The sequence below is a fragment of the Plecotus auritus genome (assembly GCF_963455305.1).
Source record: "Plecotus auritus genome assembly, chromosome: 11".
Lineage (NCBI taxonomy): Eukaryota > Metazoa > Chordata > Mammalia > Chiroptera > Vespertilionidae > Plecotus > Plecotus auritus.
The window spans coordinates 56,647,518-56,665,879 of record NC_137777.1 but is presented as its reverse complement, the minus strand read 5'-3'; the positions used below and the strand labels follow the sequence as shown (position 1 = coordinate 56,665,879).

The window sequence follows — 18,362 nt, the reverse complement described above, 5'->3', positions numbered from 1 at the left end:
AATTCAAACAAACAACACATAAATTAGACTCCATGTTGAAAATAATAACCAAGCTTAGGACACACCAGAGGCCACACCCCAGCCGCAGGTAAAATGACTGCCCCCATGCTACAGACCAGAAGTGGAGTCGCGAGGTGAAAGCCAGCCACCCGCTGCCGGGCACTGACACTGGCATGTTCACCCGTGCCGCTCGCACGCCTCAGAGCCAGGTGCAGCGCCAGCCCTGGGCAGAAAGCCTTGGGAAGCATGGGCCCTGAGGCCCTGGGCTCAGTCCTGTGTGGACAGGGTCAGTGTGGTAGCGGAAGAAGGGTGGGTTTGAGGGCGTGGTGTAGTGGCGGAGGGGCGTGGCAGAGGGGCGGAGGGGCGTGGCGGAAGGGCGTGGCGGAGGGGCGTGGCGGAGGGCGTGGCGGAGGGGCGTGGCGGAGGGCGTGGCGGAGGGGCGTGGCGGAGGGGCAGAGGGGCGTGGTGCACTCACTTGTTCATGGCTTCCACCCCGGCCTTGGCGGAAGCGCTGGGCACCACGAAGCCGGACCCGCTCTCCGCGTAGATGGTGGTGATGGCGAGAAACGCTGCTCCTGGGACGAAAGAGGACGGAGTCAGCAGCCACATCTGCGGCTCTCACGGCCTCTCTGGGCGTGTCTCCTCGGCCAGGGCAGCAAAAGCAAAACTAAACATGTGGGGCTGCATCGAACTAAACCGGCTACACAGCAAAGGAAACCATGAGCAAAACGACAGACAACCCACCGAATGGGAGAAGGCAGTCACAAAGGACATGTCGGATGAGGGGTTAATATCCAAAATATATAAAGAACTCACATAACCCCAAAACCAGCAACCCTAATAAAAAATGCGCAGAGACATTTGTCCAAAGAGGACAGACAGAAAGCCAACAGACATATGAAATGATGCGCAGTGTCACTGACCATCCGGAAACGCAATTAAAGCCACCAGGAGGCATCGCCTCACACCTGTCCGAATGGCAATTACTAACACACCAGCAAGACAAGTGCGGGAGACCGCACTCCGCCGTGGGAACGCAGACTGGTGCAGCCTCTTTGGAAAACAGTATGGAGGCTCCTCAAAAAATTACAGATAGAGCTCCCATGTGACCGTGACCCCAATTCTAGAATGTATCTGAAGGAAATGAAAACACTACTCCGAAAAGACAAACACCCCTGTGCTCGCTTCAGTGCTATTTATAATAGCCAATATGGGAGCCGTCTACATGGACAGACAGCTGGATAAGGAAGTTGTGGTACATATAGACAATGGAATATTAATTAGCAATAAAAAGAATAAAATCTTACCATCTGCAACAATATGGATGGCCCTAGAGCAGCAATTTTCAACCTTTTTCATCTCATGGCACACATAAACTAATTACTAAAATTCTACAACACAGCAAAAAATATATTACATTTTTGTTGGCCTGAAAAAAAAGGTATAATTTTGATTCATTCACACAGGATGGCTATTGCTGTGCTGGCTGTTGTCATTGTTTTATCTGACAATCTGAGGGAAAGAGGCCAGCGCCCCTGCTCTATAGTCAGGTAGTCACATTTTAAAACCCTTGCAGCACACGGGTTGGAAATCACTGGCCTGATCACTGGCCTTATGCTGAGTGAAGTGAGTCGGACAGAGAAAGTCAATGCCATATGATCTCATGTGCATGTGGAGCCTAAAAACACACACACAAAACTGAAACAGACTCAGATACAGAGGCCAGACTGCAGGGAGGAGGCTGGGTGCTGGGTGGGAAGGTGAGGGTTGGAAGAACAGCTCGGCAGGCACAGGGCAGTCACGGGTATGTGTGTGCAGCACAGACATGTGTGTGCAGCACAGGGCATACGTCTGTAACACTGCGATAAACATGGACAATGCCTGCGGGCAGCAGAATATGGAGGTGAGACTTTGTAAGGGTTAGCTCGTTTCTTTTGTTCTAGGGATCAAACATTCAATATTTATCCTGCCCATGTCCTTTGCGACTAAATTCTTAAATAAAACCCCATGTTAGTCTCTCTTTTAGTCTTTCCTCATTGCAGGTTCTCTCAGCTCTTTAATAAAAGGAGGTCGTTTTTCACACTGCTGACTGATATTCACATTTGAGCACGATGGCCTGGTGAGGAGTGGATCGCAGCGCAGCACTCACTATATCCCTCTCGAAGACGGCCGGTGCCCACTGACCTTGCTGCGATGTCTCCAGGAGCTTCCTGTCTCTTGCTTGTTGAGTGTTAACTCTGCTGAGAACCCTACTTTTACAACATCCCAACGCTGCTCGGCTCCTCTCAGGGCGGCCCTGAGGCCGGGCCTGCCAATTCCCGCCCGCCAGCCTCGCCTCCTGCCTTCCTCGCCCGACCTCCTCGATGCTTCTGCTCACAGGTCACCAGCCTGCTGCCCTCAAGGGAACCCGGGGTTCCACACTTTGACATAGTTCAGGCGCCACCACACCCGAGTTCCTGGGCTGGGGCTCCGCCCAGAGCAGACCCTGGGCGCTGAGCTCCACAGGCCGTGGAAGAGGCCTGAAACCCCACGGTCACAGAAGCTATGACCGACAGGAATCTTGGAAGAATAAAAACTGGCTTCCATCCTTTGAAAAGTTTTAGCGAATATATTTTTAATGAAGCCCATAGAATTTTAATCCAGTGTGAGGAATAAAAATAGATCCAAGTCTGTTTTTAAATGAGGCATTAATGAGAGAAGAAAGTCAGAGATACAGAGGCTCACTGGGTGGCTGAAGTGTAAGAGAGACAGTGAGACAAGAAACACAGTGATGAGAGATGGAGGGGGAGAAACCGAGGACCAGGAAGAGGGCCGAGGGGGTGAGTGAGTGTGGAGAAGGTCCGATGAGGGAGAAGAGACCCGAGACCAAGGTTCTGGGGCAGACAGGACCCAGAGGCTCAGCCCGGCGCTGTCCCGTCCCCATCATCTACCCTTTCTGCAAAATAAAGTAAAACGTCAACATCACTCCAACTCCAACCTAGATCACATCCCCTTTGTGTGGTGGGAATGGGTGGCCTGGGTCTGAATTTCAGTGACAGCTGGAGAACATGCGGGAGTTCTCAGCGTGTACACACACACACACACACACACACGCATGCACACACACAGACTTGCACACACACACGCAGCTGGGTCCTCTCCAATACCTGCTGTCTGTCCCCACACCCTTCCCCAAACTAAACACAAATGTCTTCCTGGTAACCCCTGTAAACAGACACACCTCAGCCTTCCGTGGCTTTCCCTCACCCGCCGACTCACCACACAGAACCCGCATCTGCCCAGTAAGGCCTTTTCTTCTAACATCCTCATCCATCCATCCACGAGCAAGAAGAAACCAGCCTCCAGTGGTCCCCTCACCTTTGCCACCCCCACTCTGCTGCCAGGTTGCAATAACCTTCCCAACCAGTCCCACCCTTGTGAGACACGTTCGAGAGCTCCTAAGGAAAAAGCCCTGTTTCCTCCCGAATCAACACCAGATTCCCCGGGGGACACTCCAGTTACACCCAGCGTGCCTCCCACCCCCTCCCCGCTCTCCCTCCCAGCTCCGACCACCTCTGAACACCCAGCTCAGCCGGACGGTCATCGGGGAGAGCTGGCCACTCCCACGGCCCAATGCTCCAACACTGACCGCAGCGCATCCCAGCGCAGGGAGGACCTTCCTCTCTGTGAGACGACCTTGTCCCGGTGCGGACACTGCCCGCCGGCCGACCCGGTGCGGACACTGCCCGCCGGCGACCCGGTGCGGACACTGCCCTGACTTCTGTCCAGCCCCGGCTGCCACAGGCCCGCGCACGCCGCTGCCAGGGAGGCGCAGCCCCACCTCGCTGTGCCTTAATGAGCTGCTTCCCCACTTCCAGGGTCACAAAGGCCGTGCCATTCAGGACGATGTCGGTGATGGTCCTCCAGGCGTTGGGGGACAGTCTCTCCGTGGGAGAGATGAAGTTGCCGGCTGCATTGTTTATCACAACCTAGCGGAGGAACAAGCAGTCAGAGGCCGCTGATGAGGTGGGTCGTCACCCCCCAGGGCTTCGAGCTCTGAAACGTGTCACCCCAACAGCACAGAGAGACCCCCGTCTGCTAGGAACACCGAGACTTGAGCCTGTGAAAAGCTGTTACTTTCCAAGTTTCAGAACCCTGCTTCTTCTCTCAAGACCAGGGAGCAGCCTGCTACTGAGGACGTAAGAGAGGTGAACCCCACCAGGTGACTGACTAGTGTGTTTCAAGGGGTCTCCGTTACAACACCCTCTCCTTGAGCTTCACTCCCTCAGTGGCCCTCCTGCTGCTGACTGTGTCCACCTGGGAGGCCCTGCCTGGCTCCAGGGCAGAGTCGGACCATGGCAGCCTCCAACTTGAGAGCCTCCTCAGGACCAGGGCGGCCTTCCCCCTTACTCTCCCCGCTACCCCCCACTCCGCCCAGCCTGAAGGCCGCGCCCACATGAACCCAGAAACCTGCGCCCGCGTGGGCTCCTTGTTTGTATTATTCTCCGCGACAGACACGATCAAGGTCATTAGGCAGCCAAGAGCCCTTCACGAGGGCCCGGGCCTGGGCCAGGGCTCTGGTGAGTCACCCCGTCACAGCGGGAGGGGCGGTTTGCTCTGGGGCCGCCGCCTGTGCAGGTGCCCCAGGACTGTGCACCACGGTTCTACCCTGGCCACGCGGGGGCGCCGCGGGCACTGCGCGCCGCATCACAGGGGTGGGCGGGTGCACCCGCACCCACGGGACTCCCGCACCCACGGGGACCCCGCACCCACGGGACCCCCGCACCCACGGGGACCCCGCACCCACGGGCGCGTCGCCACCGCTCACGTCAGGGAGGCCCGCCACGCTGATCAGCTCCGACACCGCACTGCGGACCATGTCGGGGTCCCGCACATCACATTGCACCGCCCGCACCTGCAAAGGAATCAGACAAAGGAGCCTCGTGGCTCTGGTGCCGGAAGCAAGACCATGTGCAGGTCAGTTCCGGAAACGCCTGAGTCTGAGCTGAACCACCCGCTCCTATGTACCTCATTTCCGGTTTGGGAAGAAATGTCCTCCGCAGCGGCTCTCAAAACATCAATTCTCCTGAAAACAAACACACCATGTCCTGTGCATGAGTTCTGATATGGTGTCATCTATTTTTCCTTTTTAATTCCATAAATTAGAATACAAAGACAGTCTATAGCTTAAAGGGATGCATTTTTGAGAATATACAAAAGCCACAAATAAATCAGTTTGAATGAATGCATTTTTCTAAGTTTGATTCAAGCAAATTTACATACTAATGTGTTGAATTATATTTAAACCAGTTATTTTATAACTACTCATAGGTTTAAAATGTTTTCCTTAATTACAATCATTTATATCTCTTCCCAAGGCTGCTTTAGAAAGAAAACACATTCATGGTGATGTAAGCTTACACTACCCTCTATACTAGAGGCTGTGGTCCATCTGTGATAGCAGATTTTAGACCAAATTGATGCATGTAAGTGCATTGTGTGCATTCAGGACCTCATACTCTTGAAAGAAAGATAGAAAGTAATCATGAGTGTAGATTTTTGTGGGGAAGCACGTGACTTGGTTGGAAAGTCTGTAAGGAGGATTCTCTGAAAGGTCGGGAGCCTCTAGGGGGACCTTGCTGAAGGCGGCTGCCCCTGCCTTGACTTCTGCAAACAAGTCTGAGCCCCCGGGTGTCTACTGGAATCTGTATGCTTAGTCTTCAGACGTCCCTGCTTAAAGGACACTGCAGACGTGTGTCTTCTCAAGGATGCTTACCTGCTGATAATATCCAATAGTTAATTTTAGTTCATGCTGTTGCTACAATAAAAGCCTAAGGAGGCAGGCAAATGGAGCTGTCTGGTTCCTTAGCCAGGCAGTCCCTTAGCCCTCCCTCTCTTTCACAGAAATGTGTGTCAGAGTAATCTTTCATCTGTCGCTCAGGGTCTGTGATCAGCCCCGGCAGATTATGTAGTGTTACAAAAAAGGGTTTTCCACACTTAAAAATATTACAGCATAGACAAAAACAGAAACAGTCTGGCCAATTTGCATTCATCGAAGGCAATTCCTTTGGCCCTTGTAAATTGCACAGAGGCTGTAATCACACTGTGACTACCTCCTCCCAATGTCTGCACTGTTCAAAATAGAAGAGGGGAGGTGTTGCCCATCTCTCAAGCTCTAGACTTACAGTTGTAGCAACCAGGGAAGACCTCTGAGAAACTCCTTCCACGTGGCCTCACCCTTCCCACCATCATCGCAACCACACGTGTGTGAAATATTGCCCATCTGATAGGACACGAAGGATTATACCCATCATCCCCGCACACAGCTGCCCTCTGAAGCAGCAACTACAATCACTCCCACCGAGAGCAAAGCAGCCTCGACGTGGTACTTTTCAGCTTCACCTCCATATACAGAAATAGCTCCATCATCGGCTGGGAAATGCACTAAAAGCTGCTCCAGGATTCATCAGTACTTCAAGCTATCACAGGCTTCCCCAGGAGACTGACTTAACCTAGCGGATGTGTCACGGAAGATAAGATGCAAAGCAAACTACTCTGGCAGAGTGTTTTCCATCTGGAGGCTCAGGATCGGCTGCCTCAGGCACCTAACGGGCGACTCACCTGCTGGCTATCACACAGCGTGCCCCAAGGCTGGACAGGAGCGTGGTCATCCCGCGGCCGAGGCCAGTGCCTCCCCCGGTGATGAAGGCCACTTTCCCCTGAAAACTGTTAGGTGGCAGCATCGCTTTTTGAAGGGGTGGAAAGAATTTAGACTGAAAAGCGTCACTGCTTTGATATAATATGTTCGTTCCATAACTGAAAAACTAAAAGAGAAAAAAATGAATTGAAATTTGCACAAGAGGTGAACTTCAAAACACTAACTCTTTAATATTATGCAAATTCTTGGATTAACACAACTCCCTGTTAACATGTTGGCATTGTATTTAGTCAATTCTTACTTTTTCCTATGGGAATGTTTAGTGACATAGAGGCCTGGTTAAAAGCATGGGCTCTGGAGCAAGACGACGTAGCACAGGCCTTTCTCCCCAGTAGAACAGCCGTCAGCAAGTTATGTAACTTCTTTGCGCCTCAGCTTCTTCTACAAATGGAGACAATGACAGAACCTTCCCCCACAGGATGCCTGTGAGGGTTTCATGAGTTGATATAAGTAAAGTACCTACAACACTGTTTAGCACACACTCGGCACTCTATAAACGCTAACTTATTGTTGGCAGGTATTTTACTTAAATCTAACTTTAAAAAGCTAACATAAAGCATATATGCCTTTTAACAAAAATATTTTGGGTAAAAATCACACACTGTCTTTAAATCACTGAACACAATCATAAAAAGTTCTTTATAAGGTTTATTAAGTCAAATGCCTCTTCCCATGTAGCCTTCTGGATGATAAATCTAGATAAACTATTTCTGTTATATTCATTTTATCTTCTTTGTTTTAAAATATGCTTTTATTGACTTTAGAGAGAGAGGAAGAGAGAAATAGAAAAATCGATGAGAGAGAAACATCAATTGGCTGCCTCCTAGGCACCCCCTACTAGTGATCAAGCCTGCAACCTGGGCATGTGCTCTGACTGGGCATTGAACTGGGTGTATTTTGGTGCATGGGACGATGCTCCAACCAAGTCACACTGGCCAGGGCTCTGCTATATTTAAAGTGGGGGGGGGGGGGGGTGTGGAGGGGACGAAACCATTTTGAACTAAAAAATATTTGCATTGCCCTCTCTTATAGTTTATAGCTTACACTCTCACATCAGCTGGGGAAACCACTGCCATCTGCTCACATCTATATAAATAAAAGCCTAAATGACCATTATGAGCAAATGACCGGAACGACCGGTCGACCAGTCGCTATGATGGCACACTGACCACCAGGGGGCAAACACTCAACGTAGTCTGTTTTTTCCGCACCAGGCCCAGCAACTGTTGCCTCCTCTCCCAACCCTGCAGGGGCCTTCGGGCCCCAGGCTGGGATGGGGAACCGGAGGTGGGTGGCGGCAGACATGGCCCCTTTCCCGGGGGGGCCAAGGACTGGCTCCCTCCTTGGGGCCGGCGGCGGCCAACCTCCTGTGCCCTGTCCCTCCCCTTGGCTGGCAGACCCCGATCGGCCCGGGCCTGATCTCCGGCCAGGCCTAGGGACCCCACCCGTGCACGAACTCGTGCACTGGGCCTCTAGTTTAATTATAAAAACAAACTTTAAGTGTTGAGCAAATAACAAACAATAAAGAGGCAACACTCATTAGGTGCTTCCCATGTGTCAGCATTAGATATCAAACTGACCAACCTTCCCCACCCCATGAAGCAGGCAGTACTTTTATCCCATTGCACAGGAGGGGCCCAGATGCAGAAGTAAGATTCCAACATGGGTGTATGCAATGGCCTCTGAACCACCTCTCTCCACTCACTGGGCTCCTACTGAGCTCAATAATCACACCAAAGGCATGTGATAGTCCCCATAAGTATAATTTGATTTTATTAGCAGGGAAAAAATTATTAAAAGACAAAATTTGAGAAGGAGTATAAAATAATTGGTGAAGATACATTTGCAAATCTGGTTTATTTCCTTTGGCTTCATGTAAACAAAGCATTTTCTTTTTGTATTGTTTTGTCAAAGCATGAAATCCATGCAGCCCACAGTAATCCTTCTCCACCCAAGTGGCAGGGGGACAGAGGCTGCCACAGCCTCAGAGCTATTCCATTAGGATGATGAATCGGGAAATTTCCACGAGTAGGCTGGTGAGTTTGTCATTACCAAGTGATAATGAAAAAATGGGTTCTCATTTCCCACAGGCTCTATTTATGTAGTGTTGATTTGTATGGGGAATTTGATGTGGTACTGTATGAAAGATAAATTAAACAAAATATTTGCATACAAACTTTCTTTTTTTATTTTAAAAGATTTCTCAATCTCCTAATGTGAAGATTAAAGGCTATAAAGATAAAAATAATCACATTTGATAAAAATAATTCCTGCCCGGCTGGCATAGTTCAGTGGCTGAGCATTGACCTATGAACCAGGAGGTCACAGTTCAATTCCCAGTCAGGGCATATGCCTGGGTTGCAGGCACAATCCCCAGTGTGGGACGTGCAGGAGGCAGCCCATCAATGATTCTCTCCCATCATTAATGTTTCTATCTCTCTTTCCCTCTCCCTTCCTCTCTGAAATCAATAAAAATATAAAAAAGTAATAAATCCTAACAAGTGTCTATAATGTAACAGATTAAAAGCCAGCACCATCTTACCCACTGTGTCTGATTTGATCTGATCAATACTGATCTTGAATCCCCTTCCCCACCGTGAAAAGTGAAGAAACTGACATGCTACTTTAATCCACATTACCGCTGATCATTCTCAGCATATATGCTGCTGAGTATTAAATTCAAGCCATCTGTTTGCCTAAAAGCAAGTTGATTTCAACATTAAGATCCAAAGAAATGAACAGTTCTCACTGGATCTTGTATCCAATCTCCTCTTCCTATGGAGAAGGATCCTGAATAAACTGAAACAGCATGTTGGCTATTTCACTTGAGTTATAAAAAGTGAATACAAAGTAGTCTTTTATGGATTTTCAAATCTCACTGTGGTTTTTCTGAATATAAGTTGTTTTTGAGAATGGAAAGAACACCTTTCCTATCAAGATTGATCTTTAAATCTCTAAAATTCTTAACCCAAGTCTTCCAATTTTGGCAATACAAATTTATATTTTAAAAGTTCTGAAATCTCAAAAAAAGAAAAGGTTAGCCATCACCTGCCTCCCTGCCCACACTCATCTCTCACCTACATCCTGTAAACCGCACCCTCCTTCCCCGCCCTCCGTCACAGCACCTGGGAGAGCAACCCTGCTCCTCGCCCTCAGAGTGCGATTCTGAGCACCCTGTCTGTCTCGTCCCTACAGGATGAAGGCTGAGACCAATGGAACTTATTCCTAAATTCTTTAAGCATTTGGCTTGTCTGAAATGTCTAGAATAAACACCTATAATAGCGGTACATTGGCGATTCTAGACCACATGTCTTTTCTTAGGCCTGCTGTGTTTTTAAAAATTTAAGCCAATATTTATTTCAATACCGGGAAAATTCAGATAAAACTCAGCTGTTCCAACAGTGACGTCTACCTAAACCTGGCTGAGCCCATGCCCCCAGAACCCCCTCCCCCAGAGAGCCCTGGCCCTGGGGGCCCCTGTAGGACAGGCCTATGAGACCTGAGGCAGGTGAGGTGACTCCTTGTCTAATAAAACCCAGGAAACCAACACAGGAAAGAAGGGGAAGCACCGTGTAATTTTACACCACAGAAAAGTTTCTGAAGTTGCATGTAAAACATTTCTGTAAACATCACTGTTCAATGTTTTAGGTACATTAGTAAGAAAATCCAGTTTCAAATCTGTAAAAACCACATAATCATAGACCCTTGTATTAAAGCTGTGGATCTAAGTGAATATTTAAATAATGCTTGGCTTAGCTATTTCCTCATCATAGTTATGTTACTACTAGGGGCCCAGTGCACGAAATTCGTGCACTCAGGGGGGTCCCTCAGCCCGGCCTACGCCCTCTCACAGTCCAGGAGCCCTCAGGGTATATCTGACTGACAGCTTAGACCCACTCCTTACAGGGATTGGGCCTAAACCGGCAGTCGGACATCCCTCTCACAATCCGGGACCGCTGGCTTCTAACTACTCGCCTGCCTGCCAGCCTGATCGCCCCCTAACCACTCCCCTGCCAGCCTGATTGATGCCTAACTGCTCCCCTGCCAACCGGATTGCCCCAACTGCCCTCCCCTGCCGGCCTGATCGCACACAACTGCCCTCCCCTGCTGGCCTGATGGCCCCCAACTGCCCTCCCCTGCCGACCCGATCGCCCCCAATTGCCCTCCCCTGCTGGCCTGATGGCCCACAACTGCCCTCCCCTGCTGCGACCTGCCTCCTCTGCCAGGACCTGCCTCCTCCACACCACAGACCTGCAGGACCCCCAGGCCTCACCACGTGGAGCAGCCGCCAGACCCTGCCTCCATTGTGCACTTGGCCATCTTGTGGCGGCCATCTTGTGATGATGTTGCACACAAGGGCCACCTAGGCTTTTATTAGTATAGATTGCCTGGGCCTCCACATTAACATCTCATTCCTCAAAAACATCAAGTCCTCCAGAATAAAAAATACACAAATTAGCCCTGGCCTGTGTGGGTCAGTGGGTTGGGCATTGTCCATGCACGAAAAGGTTGCCAGTTGGATTCCTGGTCAGGGTACACGCCCAGGTTGTGGGGTAAATCCCCAATAGGGGATGTGCAGGAGGCAATCAATAGATGTTTCACGCTCACATCTATGTTTCTCTCTCTCCCTTCCTCTCTCTAAAATCAATAAAAATATATTTTAAAAAATTTAACTCATTAGCATGACATTCAAGCTGTTGGACAACATGGCCTCAGTGCCTCTCCACCAGGTCCCAGGTAGGGGAGTAATCTGTGTTCCCCAGCCCCTCAGCACCCTGACCCTCACCAGGCACGGTCCCCTTCGCCTTTGCTCCTCCTTTCTTTTCAGCCTCAACCACTCACGTTCTTTCTCACCAGGCGGAGTCAGCCTCAAAACCAAGCAAAGTGTCAGAAACTCTGCTGACACTTTAAAACTGGTGCCTCTTTAAAAATGGGTCGAAAATAAAATAAAAATGGGTCGAATGACCTCCTCCCCACACCGGGGGAAGGCTTCCATGCTAGGCTCTGCCACAGGAAGGCAGACCGCTCTCAGTCCCTCGGGGATGGGTCTCTGGCACCAACGACTGGGCCCCTTTCAGCACATGCTTGTTGGTTTGCTTGTGACACGGACGGCCAGGCTCCAACGCCACCAAAGCGGGGGGAGAGCCGACAAGCCTCTCACAGCCATGCAGTGCAAAGCCAGCTCTTCGCCACTTGTTTCAACAAGTTAAAGTAGTTGTTTCCATTGATTTTAAACAATGGCATCTGGAAACTAGTTCACATCTAAGGGGAAAATCCAATCTGTTGATATGAGTATTAAGAAGTCATTTGCATATAGAAACACTAGGCAAAGAGCTTTAAAAGCCAGTCTACACAAAGAAAACACATGCAAACACACAGCGAAACACCCGCATTTAAACACAGGAAGATACCTTTTCTCTTACCAGATTATTGGGGGGTCAAGATTTTATAATACATGACACAAGAAACAGCTTATTAACGTCACTCTTATAACCTGTTGATATAAACTGGGACAATTTCTTCAGAGGCCAACTGGCAACATTTATCAAAATGTTAACTATAAATACCCTTCAAGCCAGCAACTCCACAATTGGGGATTTTTCTTATAGATATACTCACTCGTTTGCGGGGAGAAAGAAGCAATGTTCAAAGTGACAGGCCAGGAGAGGACACTGGCTCAAGCGGACTAGAAAGTCGCGAACGAGACAGCGGCCCAGCCTCATTTTGTGGAACAGCCTGTGGTCGGTCACCCTACTTGACTCAACAGGAGGCAGCCACACCGAGGGTGAGACAGCAGGCCACCGATAAGAACAGCGCCTGCAGCCCACAGCCTCCACGGCCAGCACTAATCGGGCTGAAGGACAAAGAACTCCATCCAATCAGAATAGAACACCTACATCCCTCAGCCTCCGCCCCTTGTGGTTTTGGCACATAAAATTCAACCCCAAGAACAGCAGAGGCTGAGTCCCAACCTTCCCTGGTTGTGGCTCCATCCTCCATTCCCTCTAATAAACTCCCCTCTTGCTCACTGCATCCGCCTAATTCCCTGAGCGACTCCAATCTTACACAGATATCCATTAAGATGAAAATAAATTAAAATAGCTATTACATTTATAATCACATCAAAAAGAACAAAATACTAATACATTGAATAAAAGTGGTGAAAGACTTGTAAAGATACCTGTGTTCATGGATTGGAAATGATCTACAGATTCCATTTCTATCAAAATCCCAGTGGGCTTTTTGCAAAAGTTGACACACTTATTCTAAAATTCGTTACTATTTTTATTTTTTAGGGACTCAGATGTGCAAGGGGCTCAAAGTAGTCCAACATATTCATTAAAGCATCGCTTGTAATAGAAAATACTAGAAAAGAGATCTGCATTTCCATAGGGAATATAATTAATCAGGGCTCCGCCATATAACACAATCCGGTGCATCTAGTAAAAGCTAGAACTCACATGTTAATGTAAACATTGTTACATATATATTGTTTATTCAATCACTCAGCAATTACTTGTTGAGGAAATTCTGTTAAGGAACATGCTTCATTTGTATGGTTTTTTAAATGAGGGTCTCTTCATACACATGTTGATATATGCACAGAAGTTGCTGGAAGAACCACAAGAAACCAGCCCCTCAGCACCCTGACCCTAGCCAAGCACGGTCCCCTTTGGCCTTTGCGCCTCGTTTCTTTTCGGCCTCAACCACTCACGTTCTTCCTCACCCGCCGGAGTCAGCCTCAAATCCCAGCAAAGTGTCAGAAACTCTGCTGACACTTTAAAACCGGTGCCTCTTTAAAAATGGGTCGAAAATAAAATAAAATAAAAATGGGTTGAATGATGCCCTCCCTACACCGGGGGAAGGCTCTGCACTGGCCTCTGCCACCAGGAAGACAGACCCACTGGGGCTCATGGCAGGAGCCTCTCAGGTGAGGGGCTTACACTTTTGTACTGATAAATGCTCGCTCTGTTAATACATTTCCATTTAGAAGCTGACAAGCCCTGGCCAGTGGGTGTGGCTCCGTTGGTTGGGCATCATCCCATGCACAGAAAGGTCGCTGGTTCTACTTCCGTCTGGGCACATGAGGGGTTATGGGCTCGATCCCCAGTCCCCAGTGGGGGGCGTGCAGGAGGCAGCAGATTTTTTTCCTCCCACATTGATCTCTCTCTCTCTCTCTCTAAAAATCAATAAAACTATTTTTTGTTAAGTTAAAAAAAATCTGCCCTATCTGGTTTTGCTCAATGGATAGAACATTGGCCCCCGGATTGAAGGATCCCAGGTTCAGTTCTGGTCAAGGGCACTTACCTTGGTTGCAGGCCCTGGTCGGGGTGAGTGCAGGAAGCAACCAATTGATGTGTTTCTCTCACATTGATGTTTCTCTCTGTATCTCCCTCACCTTTCCACTCTCTCTAAAAATCAATGTAATAATATCCTTGGGTGAGGATTAACAAAACAAAACAACAAGTTTTAAAAAATCAAATCACATATGCAAGTACACAATAGAGGAAGGGTAGAAGAAAACAACATTGTAGCAAGAAAACTGGCCTAGCCCTAGCTGGTTTGGCTCAGTGGATAGAGCATCGGCCTGCGGACTGAAGGGTCCTGGGTTCGATTCCGGTCAAGGGCATGTACCTCGGTTGCGGTCACATCCCCAGTGGGGAATGTGCAGGAGGCAGCTGATCGATGTTTCTCTCTCATTGATGTTTCTAACTCTCTATTCCTCTCCCTTCCTCTCTGTAAAAAATCAATAAAATATATTTAAAAAACAAAAAAGAAAGAAAACTGGCCTAGAATCAGCGTGATGATAAGGACGTGTGACCTGTTTGAAGTGTAAGTACTCTCTATTCCACAATTAAGTGTGAGTTGTGTTTATAAGACGATGGAATATTATCATATCCATTTTTTAAGTTTCTAACTACCTGTTGGTTCAGGTCAAAATAAATATTTTTCAGATCAAATTTACCCCAACTGAAATTCCCATAAGTGAACTTGGCCTTAAATGTCACATAAAAATGTCAGCTTGGTAAAGACTGGAAAGCCTTATTTCTCAAAGGATGACTTTGGGAAAATGCATATCTTTGCATCCTCAAAGCAACTCATATGGTCCATGCACCCAGGAAGCCTCCAATAGCTACTCCCGACCACCTCTCCAGCGGTGGGAGGCCCTGTCTGTGCCATGCATGCGTTCTTTCCAATGCCCACCACAGCGGCGGGGTCACAGCTGGAGGCATCTGAAGACAAGGGGCAGCTAGAGGAGACACTGCTGATGCTCCACTGCAGAGGACAGTCCTGCGGAAGGAGGGACTGCCCCCCCCCCCCGCCCCCAATGCCAACAGTTTGTAAACATTATAAAATGAAGGAGCCCAAGCCCTGCCCCCGCCCCCGGCCCGTCTCCCACCGCCCTGCGAAGCTCCTCAGAACATGGCCCACCTTCCACAGCGACACCAAGGCCGGCTGAGCAAATGGAAAGGCAGCTGACTGGCCTGGGGCTCCAGCAGCTGAATTATGCAGCTGCTGCCAGAAGCAAGGCTGGAATTGCGTGTCTGAGCAATAACACATCTTACAGCAACAGACAGGAGGCCTGGAAACAGTGGTTGCCATGTGTGCAGGGCACTGCTGTTTGTTAGTTAGCTGTCTGCAGTTAGATGTGCCCCGAGCCGACGCTTCGCCCATCCTACTCAATCCAGAGGGGTGAAATCAGAGAGGAACTGGCAGGCAGTTTGAAATTTTCAGCTGGAGTCTCACTTCTTCTGACCTTTCATTCAGATCATCTCTTATTTATCCCTGTCACGTAGCCCAAACTAACGTGACTCTTTTTTGTTAGTCATGTTAGTTAGAAACAACTCCTGGGTTTATGCTGACTTGGGAATGTGCTTATAAAAAATGCAGCAGCGAACAAACCAGATGAAATCCTTGCCTCCAGGAGGCTTCTATTCTGGAATTTTTAACTGTGCAAAGAAAGATTTCTTAGGCTTTCCAGATAGAAGAGAAACACAAATCAGGGGACAAATCCAGCTGGCCTTACACGTCTCCCGACAATATTCAGTATCAGAAGACAATGAACCGATGTTTAGTTCTACGAGGAAAATAAATGTGATACCTCCAAGCTGAATTATGCCCATACACCCGTCTTTTCCCTGCAGTCAGGCAGCTGGAAGGACAGTCACCAAATGATGCCCATAACTATTTCTGGGTGGCCAGGGTGAGGCTATGTGTACCTTGTTGTTGTTATTTTTAAATTTCTTTAACTGCAGCACCTGAATTCATATTGACCAGGTATCATTTTCATAAAAATAATAAAAAGTTATTACTTTTATGAAAACAAAAGAAAAGAAGCTTGACCGTGTGCATCACAGATACCAAAGAGTGAACCTACAAAGGAAGAATGGCAAGTTAAAAAGAAAAGTCTCAGAAAGTGAGCTGAACCTTACTGCATGAGAGGGAGGCTGGCATTTCCAGTTTATTTTTCTTACTGATTTTGCTCTCACACTAAATTGATTTTAAGGTCCACTCATGGGTTATCATCCCTCGTTTAAAACAAAACACAGGGCTCAATGACAGTACGTACCTTTTTCAACCAAAGAATGCCCAACACTTAGTAGGCTCTTAATTATCATTTCCGGATACACAACTGGATAAATGAATGTTTTCCTCAATACAACTGAGAGCAGGATTTTAATTTAATTTTTTAAATCTTTGTCCCCAGGGTCAGGCACAGAGCCAGTTCTGAATGTTTGTTTTGTAGCTAACCATACAATTTAACACAGCACCTGTTTTTTTTTTTTAATCTTCATCCAAGGATATTTTTTCATTGATTTTTAGAGAGAATGGAAAGACAAAGAAAAATATTGATGTGAGAGAAACACATCAATTGCTTGCCTCCTGCAGGCACCCAGACCAGGGTCTGGGCCTCGGCCGGGGAGGAGCCTGCGACCTCTGTACATGCCCTTGTCCAGAATCTGACCGGGACCCTTTAGTCCACAGGCTGACACTCTATCCACTGAGCCAAACCGGCTAGGGCAACACCGCACTTCTTAAATAGGATGTATAACAAAAGAAACATTTCTCTTGGTTCTTGGTAACAAAAGTATTCAAATAAGGGGTTTCAGGCTGTCTTTGCACACACACGCAATTCCAGCTTCATTGATGTGTAGGCTTGTCTTCCCCAGGAATTCAAACAGAGGGATCCACCACCCATCACAACAGGGTTTCTTGCCTCCAAACCCCCATTCTCAGGAATTTCAGAATTGTCAGGTTACAATTAATTTTTAAAGGAGTTAATTTTCTCCCTCTCAGCCTGTACTGGCTAATGGTGTCAGAGGAGTGTGTGAGCTTATTACCACAATCCCAGTTGTTTGTGTTGGAGACTTTCCCACCAGAGGGCTGTTGTAGGATTGAAATGAGAAAGGTCTGTGAGAAGGAATCAGAAACCATTAATTAGCCTCTCTGATAACGACCTATAACCTAATCTTTCCAGGAAGAGGAACCGGTATCAGCAAAGCCACAGCCCTGAACAGATCTTTTAAAAAGAAAGTTGTGTCACTTGGGAGACTCATCAGACCGTTTCGTGGTGTTCTCCTTACTTGGATTTGTCCTTTTTCAAGAAAGACACCAGGGTGCCTGTTCTATCAAGCGGTCCGAAGTGCTGCCGCAGTTGGCAGGTTATTTTTGTGCCTAGCTAGCTGAGGGAACCTGCCTCTTGGTTTAGTTGAGTCTTAGGGTTTTGTTTAGTTGGGGGAGGGGCTATGGGACATTCTCCTTTCTCGGTCCCATCCCTCCGCCCCTGCAGCCCCTCCTGCGTGCTGTCTGCAGGCCTAGGTCTGGGGTGCACCGGTGCCCGCCGCCCAGCACCGCGTCGGAGAGCGGGGTGCTGATCTTTTTTTCTTTTTATGTGAATTTGTTAGTATTAATGCTTTTTAATTGTTTTTGTTTTTTAAATATATATATATATATTTATTGATTTCAGAGAGGAAGGGAGAGGGAAAAAGAGATAAAAACATCAATGATGAGTCATTGATTGGCTGCCTCCTGCACGTCCCCCACTGGGGATCAAGCCCGCAACCCATGTGTCCTTGACCGGAATCGAACCTGGGTCCCTTCAGTCCACAGGCCGCAGCTCTATCCACTGAGCCAAACCAGCTAGGGCTGTAGCAATGTTTAATCGCACAGATAGCACAAGATCTCCTTTTCCTCCTAAAAAAGGGCCTGCTCCGGGCTGTCACTGGCCGCGTGCGCACGGTACCTTGTCCCAGTTGGCACACGCCTGGGAACGGGACGACCCTGAGAACCGCGGCGGGCCCATACTCCTCGCGCCAGGACCCCCGTCCTCGCCCCGGGCCCCGGACGCCGCCCCGAGGGAGGCAGAAGCAGGGTGCTCGCGGGGACCCCCCGAGCCGGCCCCTCCAGCGCCGCCTTACCCGCCGAGGACCGCGACCTCGAGCAAAGGAAACCCGACCCAGCAGCGCCATGGCGGGAGCAGGACGCGTCGGGAAACGCGGCCAGGAGCTGGGCAGTGAACGCGGGCGTGGCAGGAGTCGGGGGCGTGGCTGGAACCGGGGTCGGGTCGGGGCGTCACTGAGACTGGGGTGGGGGTTAGGGGCGTGTCTGAGACCCCGAGCGGGGCCAGGGGACGTGTCTGAGACCCGGAGGGGGGCCAGGAGGC

The 18,362-nt window shown here is 48.9% G+C and overlaps 1 protein-coding gene across 3 annotated transcripts in view; it reads right to left on the bottom strand.

The window, feature by feature from the left end:
• The window catches only part of DECR1 (2,4-dienoyl-CoA reductase 1), a 26,282-nt gene extending 7,920 nt beyond the window's left edge, over positions 1-18,362 (bottom strand). Inside the window, exons 1-6 of one of the 3 annotated variants that reach the window (XM_080646358.1) lie at positions 18,118-18,362; positions 6,601-6,803; positions 5,008-5,065; positions 4,808-4,894; positions 3,821-3,968; positions 476-575 (exon numbers count right to left, since the gene is read on the bottom strand). In XM_080646358.1, the coding sequence (XP_080502484.1) occupies positions 476-575; positions 3,821-3,968; positions 4,808-4,894; positions 5,008-5,065; positions 6,601-6,803; positions 18,118-18,168 (647 nt within the window). In that variant the 5' untranslated portion in view covers positions 18,169-18,362. The remainder of the gene's footprint in view (positions 1-475; positions 576-3,820; positions 3,969-4,807; positions 4,895-5,007; positions 5,066-6,600; positions 6,804-18,117) is intronic. The other 2 variants (XM_080646359.1, XM_080646357.1) reach the window with 2 other exon arrangements.